At 34.2% G+C, this 7452-nt stretch overlaps 1 protein-coding gene across 1 annotated transcript; it reads left to right on the top strand.

Annotated features, from left to right (window-relative positions):
* Positions 1 to 3144: 3144 nt before the first annotated feature.
* LOC129289530 (indole-3-pyruvate monooxygenase YUCCA2-like) lies at positions 3145 to 7006 on the top strand. Its single transcript, XM_054926308.1, has 4 exons — positions 3145 to 4152; positions 4409 to 4657; positions 4865 to 4987; positions 6292 to 7006. Exons 1-4 carry the CDS (start codon positions 3463 to 3465, stop codon positions 6520 to 6522), a joined length of 1293 nt encoding a protein of 430 aa, XP_054782283.1. The 5' UTR covers positions 3145 to 3462; the 3' UTR covers positions 6523 to 7006.
* Positions 7007 to 7452: the final 446 nt, after the last annotated feature.

Below are 7452 nucleotides of genomic sequence, written 5' to 3' on the forward strand. Positions count from 1 at the left end.
TATATATATATATATATATATATTATGGTGCCTCGATCTGTGCCCTTCCAATTCAAATTGACGGTGACTGAACTGAGGTGCCACAGCTAAATTTAATTCATAAACTATTCCTCTGATGTAGTATAGTTTAATTACATGTGGCTGTTAATATAATACTATGCTCCTTTAACCTAAAGCAAGGGCCTCTGCAGTTCTGCTGTTTTTCAGTTGACTTCAAGGAAAGTTGCTCAATTTATATAATATATAGTCTACCCCATGCACTTAATTATATTTATGATCACTTTTTAATTAATTAACTTGCCAACACTTTGCAGCAATGTGATCACCGTATCTTATGCATGATGAATAAATTCAGGTTAACCCAATTATGATTAAAATAATATAATTTAATTAATATATATAACCCTGAAAAAAGTAATATTTAAAAAAGTTATTAATTTATTAGTAAATATTTATATATAAACCATATATAATTTACCAAAAAAGAGCTATTAAAGCATAAAATTTAAAACAATGTTTTGACAAAAAATATAAAATAAATAACCCGTCAATCCATGACAAAAAATATAAAATAAATAACCCGATCAATTCATTCAAAACTCTTACTAGATTAACTAGTTTACTAGTTTGACCGTTAAACTTGGATTGGTTTTTAATACTACAATAACAGCTATGAGTGGATGGTTTTAGACTTTGGTGAATATTCACTAAGCACGAATCTCAAGGCTTTGATGGAGTCCCTACTCTACTTGTTTATCCAAGCATCCTTCAAGAATACTCATAAATTAACATGGCAAATGTGCTGGGAAGGCAGGCTAGTTGTTGGAGCAAAATCTCTAATCCAACTTCCATACGTGTTCAATTTGAATTAGGTCTTTACATGTAGCTTGATCACATTGATACACCGAACTATTTACGTCTAACCTAATAATTAATAATCCAACCTTTTTGCCAGGGCATTCTGCAAGTTTTGATAGATACTTAAGTGTGGGTTAATTAGCTTGCAAGATATAAGTTCTTGAGATCATGAATGTACCTACTTTTTTGTATAGTTTTAGATATAGGTTAATTAGCCATGGCTAGATGGCGGCGACATTGTGCCCGTAAATCCATCATTGTATTATTATTGATATATCTAAGTGAGAAAAAATCTTTTAAATATTCTCAAGGGAAATATAGTCATTGGGATTGAACGGGGTTTTTTTTTTTTTTTTTGGGTAGTAGCTAGATTTTCTCTTTACCCTTGCAATCACCTGGATCACGTATGAATGCTCGCTCCTTTAAGTAATATTCAGTAAAAGCGTGAATTCGCATGTTTCCTTCGATTAATTTTAGTCTTTTGACTTTACTAGTGAAGTCCAAAGCGAAGATTAGAATGGGGCACACACTTCCAGATGGATTAGAGCTATACTACAACCTTCATCTCAAATTATAAGATATTTTTTTAAAAAATTGACATTTTAAAATATAAAATACTTTGAGAAGATTAAGATTTTATTATTACATAGGCTTATTTCAATATTATTTTTTTATTTTTATAATTAATTCCCCATCTCTTCTCTTTTTAACATATTAAATGATAGATATTTTTAAAAGTTTATATTTTTATTTAAAAAAATAAGATTATTAAGTGTATTTAATGAGATTTATTAGTATGTAAAATTTTATCTAAAAATGTTTTATAATTTAAGATAGAGGAACTCAAAGCAACATTTTTGACTTGCAAATCTTTAGGAAACGAGCCCAGTGATTTATTGCGCGAGAATCCTAGCTGAAAATATTACTTTCATAATTTTTATTTTTTTGTATTTTCCTAAATCTTGGGAGATTGCAATTTAGAAACGTTGTTTAATAGGCTTTTGAGGACTATATAAATACATTATAACATGTAAGGAGGAGGCCAGCTGATCATACACATCTCTCTTAATTCCTCTTCTCCTCATTTTTTTTCCTTGAATTTTCTTCCTGGTTAGGCGTGACTAAATTCATTTTCTTGTGATTAAAGAAGACTAAATTTATTTACCCTGTGGGATTGAACAACAGAACTATGAGACTAAGGAACAGTTCATCATCACGTAGTCATAATTTCAAACAGTGCGAAAAAGAGCAGATATATATATGTGTGTGGTCTAAAAATATTTGGAACCTTAATAAAATGCTTTTCGCAAGTATATATATTATTCTGGTAAAAAAAGTATATTCCCTCCATTAAAAAGTATAAGACATTTTTAACTAAATCTTATTTCTCAATAAAGTAGTTACTTATTTTTTAACTAACCCTATCTTTTTATATTTACCCCTATTAAATACCCTATAATAAATAAAAAATTATTATTAATTGAGACACTTAAAAAAAAGGTAATGATTATACCTCAAAAGACTAAAAATATTTTATATTTTTGAACATTCAACTCTTAAAAAAATACTTTATATTTTTTAATGGAGGGAGTATATATTATGGTTTTAAAAGCCCTTCAATTTCTATACAGCCAGTAGAGTTGGTTCTTTTCTGACCCACCTTAAATTAATTGTTTGTCAATGCATTTATTGACGACAAAATGAGAGCACTGTAATTCTAGGTAATCATTAAGCATTTCAGTTATAAAAAAAAAAAAGGAGATAGAAATGAGTACGTAAAGAATTTAAGTAAAGTTTAATTAATTCATATTAATTTGAACATTGGTATAATAAGAGTAATTTAAAGAAAGAAGCTCGTGGTAAATAATACTGGTTGCACTCCGCAACATTAAATTCTTGGTGTACATATATAACTGCTATATATCCCATCTCATAATTTTCACTGCTTTATCTCTTAGTGTTTCTCGATGAGCATCATGAGTGGTACATTGAGAGCCTTTAAATAAGTGTTTACAAGTCTCTTTCTACATTTATACTGCAATCAAATGGAATTGTTGTCCTTTTAGCTATAGATTTGGACCTGTGTTCTCTCACTAATGGAGTGTCTATATGTTATTTTGGGTAGATGAAAGGTTGTTGTTGGTCAATGTTAGCAATTACTGCTAACATAAACATGTCCCACACAAGCAAAACCCTTCAACGCTCCAGTCCACAAACTGACCAATTCATATATAAATATGTACACACTCGCTAAACCCAACACCTTTCAAAATCGCTTGTCAAATAGCATCGAACTAACTTGCTAGCTTTCTGCATATAATAGGTGTAGCTCCGTCTGTGTTTTAGTTCCTTCACCGTTGCCTTACTAATTTCCCGCTCTCTCCTCCACTGAACACAACCGAAGCTTTAAATTCTGACTTCATTTCATTTTATCAATCCAAGCCGTCGGAACACTCTATATTCCCAACCCAGAAACCCCATAGCTGATTTCTTCAAAGAATCAAGCATGGCCATCTTAATTGGCAGGCTTTGAATTCTGCTAACTAGTAACTTCACACCCTTTACCCTGTGTGTGGCTTGTCGTGAGTGATTTTCTGGCAGGCGATGGAGGAGTACTTGAAGGAGATAGAAGGCAAAAGAGTGCACGATTATGATGCTCAAATGGTAAAGACGATGGTTAAAAGAGTGTGGGTTCGTGGACCAGTTATAGTGGGTGCTGGTCCATCTGGCTTAGCAGTAGCAGCTTGTCTTAAACACAAAGGAATCCCAAGTCTCATCCTCGAAAGGTCCGATTGCTTAGCTTCAATGTGGGAATTTAAGACCTACGATCGCCTCTGCCTTCACCTCCCCAAAAAATTCTGCCAGCTCCCTCTCCTGCCGTTTCCCAGAAACTTCCCTTCCTATCCCACCAAACAGCAGTTTCTTGCCTACTTGAATGCCTACGCTCTTCACTTTGGCATCAAACCAGCCTTCAGCAACACAGTACTCAGCGCAGAATTTGATTACAGATTTGGTTTCTGGAGAGTCAAGACCAAGGGATTGAAAAAGGAGATGACAGAATATGTCGGTCAATGGCTCATAGTGGCCACAGGAGAGAATGCAGAGGCCGTAGTGCCTCAAATTGAAGGCATGGATGATTTCTCAGGACCTGTAATACACAGTAGCTCGTATAAGAGAGGCAGTGAGTTTTTTGGGAAAAAAGTTCTGGTGGTTGGTTGTGGGAATTCTGGTATGGAAGTCTGCTTGGACCTCTGCGATCATAATGCTCGCCCTTCCCTTGTGGTTAGAGACACGGTGAGCTTATACACTTAAACTCAGAGTATTATTATATGAATAGCTCTCAAAGGGTTTTATATAATTAAACATGTGGATCGGACTCACACTTTTCTTGGAATCCGTATGCATGTGCACCTGCTCGTACTAGCATCTCAAGATCTTTAACTCTACTGTCAGGGTTTTCTGAAGTATTTGAAAACTGATTTGAAAACATGATTGTGATTAGCCCTCGTGCCATGCTTACAATTTTTTATTTCTCTTTCGTGGTCTGCAGGTGCATATCCTGCCTCAGCAGATGTTTGGGAAATCTACTTTTGGTTTATCGATGTGTCTGCTGAAGTGGTTCCCGATAAGAATTGTGGATCGGTTTTTGCTTCTGATGTCACGTCTCATGCTTGGGGACACAGCTCAATACGGACTTAATCGACCCAAAGCTGGCCCTCTAGAGCTCAAAAACTTAAACGGCAAGACACCAGTTTTGGATGTTGGCACACTCGCTCAGATCAAATGTGGAAAAATTAAGGTTAGAATAAGGCTTCTTATAATTATTCTGTTTTCTTGTTCTTATAATCATTCTGTTTTCTTGTCATAATCGAACCTGATAATGGGACTTTTCCTTTGAAGTGAAGATGGTTTCAACACGAAAAGAAATCAAAAAGCAAATTATATGCTATCTCTTTCTTTGTATTTGATCTCCGACATTTTTCACTTGTGGAATATATATAAACAGGTTTGCCGGGGAATTTCACGACTAGCTGATCATGCAGTGGAGTTTGTTGATGGTAAAGTAGAGATGTTCGATGCCATCATTCTGGCAACTGGTTACAAAAGTAATGTACCCTCTTGGTTAAAGGTGATTCCTTTTTGTTCTGTGTCTGGCGTGTATGTGGTTTTGGCTCTTTTTATGTTTGAATATATACTGGGAATATCGAAGTAGAAGCCAAGGGAATGTTAGGTAACTGATATTGAAACGTTTTTCTTGAGGGCTAAACTACAAAGGGCTTTCAATTAATTAATATTTTGCTTAATTAGGTAAAATTATTTCCTATAAAAACTAAAACTTGTGGAGATTTATTTTAAAAAAAGAAAAAATAACTATAAATATAATGTTGAACCGTAAAAAATTTCACTTGCCATGCATGTCCTCCGAGAATCTGATAAATATCTAAATAAAATTACGAATCCAAATCCTTGCCATTAACTTCAGCCAAAAAAAATCCTTACATTTAACCTCCTAAGGTTTTCCACTCAGTATATGAAATAGACCAAGAGAGGAAGACAGGGGGTGGGTTGGGTTTTCAAATATTATCTATGAGCTTCCATACACTTCACACTCTTTTACTTTTTGATCCCACTGAATTTAATCCATTCCTTGCTGGGATACGTGTGCATAATTTACAAAGATAGATACTCTACAGACGACACTCAAATATTTTTTATAAAAAAAGCGACACAAAATGATTGAGACATTGTATATATGTATATGTAATAAAGTTTACTGTAGTCTATATGTGTGTTCTTTTTCTATATATATGCTACATAATTATCTACATTAAAATATAACGTACACCCTAATAAGCCTCTCTATCTATATATACTCTCAATTAACCTTCCTGAGTTTTCTTAATTATTTTATGTTTTCAAGTTTTGCAATTTTTTTAAGAAAAAATAGCAATCAAGGATTGTTAGAAAAAATTTATATCAGTTAAGGATCAATTATCAAAACACAAATGAAAAACAAACCTGAATGAATTATTTTTAATTTAAAATGAGTTGTTATTAAAACTTGAATCGATGCTTATTGATAAAAGACTAACCAAATCAATAAGTATCTATTTAATTTTTGACAACAAGTGATTTTTGACTAATATAAATTTCTTTTAATGGTCCTTAATTGAATTTTTTACAAAAAATTGGAAGATATATATCGTGTCTCCAATATCCGATTAAAATAAAGAGGCAAGGACCATCACTTAACCCTTCATTTTCCTTGAAATTATTTAACGACTCCTTATTCACACACCCAAAAGTACTCTCTCTCTGTCTCACACACACACACACACTCAAACACACAGCGTAGTAAATATTATAACCTGATTAATTATTTTTAATGATATATTGTGGAGTTGAAACTGAAATTATATCTATTGTGATCAGGAGAGTGATATGTTCAATGAGAAAGATGGGCTGCCACGAAAAGCATTTCCGAATGGGTGGAAAGGTGAAAACGGACTCTATTCTGTGGGTTTCACAAAACGTGGCCTCCTCGGTGCTTCCATTGACGCAAAGCGAATCGCAGAAGACATTGAACATTGCTGGAAAGCAGCTATCAAGCTCACTTCTCCACTTGCATTATCCCATCACCACATAGACACGACGACGGATTAATGTTCTTCATTGCAAAAAGAAACAAAGACCAAAAAGAGAAAGATAAAGGACGCGGCCCTTCTCATTCGACGTGCCATTATTCACACACTCCTCTCAGTTGAGCTCCTCAGCACACTCAAAAAGGAAGAAGGGGAATATTGATAAGACGAAGCCATATCGTGCGATTCGCGATTCCTATATATCTGATATATCCATTCACAAACCTAAGGGTTAGGTTTGAGTGTATGCCAAATTGAGAGTTTTGATCCTTGTGTAATTTTTTCCCATTTTTAACTTGGTGGGCATGGGTTGAAATTATAATTACGTGCTTGTTTTGTCATCGTGATGTCCTACTACAGATGTGGATATCTTGTACATTGTCGTTAGCTAGGTATTTTTTTCTGGGAGAGGGTTAGGAGGTTCATAGTTATATCACGTAGTCTCTTTTAACATATATGGCGTGCTGAGTGTGTAGAAATTATGTGACGTGCATGTTTCCATCAAATTTGACCAAGGTTGTGGTTATATCTGAAGTACTTATTGGGTAAATGCAATCGAGCGAGCTGACATAACTATAGTTATAACTTGGACCTGGCCTAACTAGCTAGCTTCGCTAGGGGACCATCATCTTATTCTAATGAAAAAAAAAAACATAATGGACAAAGAAAAAAAAACAATGGCATAAAAAGAAAAAGTCCATTAGACTACGAAAAGGTCCTAATTCCCATGTATACGAAAGCTATGGAGCGCCCATCTACATTTATCTCTGTAAACTTGTGCAGGGTTAGCTTTTCTTTTCTCTTCTTTTGTTTTTTCTCTCAGTATTTTAACTTGTGCTTTAATCGTACTTGTCGTTGTGCTCTCCCGTTGCCAGGGATCTTTCCATCGTCATAAAGAACTTGATCTGATCGATCGGACCACCTAACTTTGGTTCTTCAAAGTCCACAAAAA

The sequence above is a fragment of the Prosopis cineraria genome, unplaced genomic scaffold (assembly GCF_029017545.1).
Source record: "Prosopis cineraria cultivar Desert tree isolate PC_DT_omini unplaced genomic scaffold, ASM2901754v1 PC1, whole genome shotgun sequence".
In the NCBI taxonomy this organism is placed as follows: domain Eukaryota; kingdom Viridiplantae; phylum Streptophyta; class Magnoliopsida; order Fabales; family Fabaceae; genus Prosopis; species Prosopis cineraria.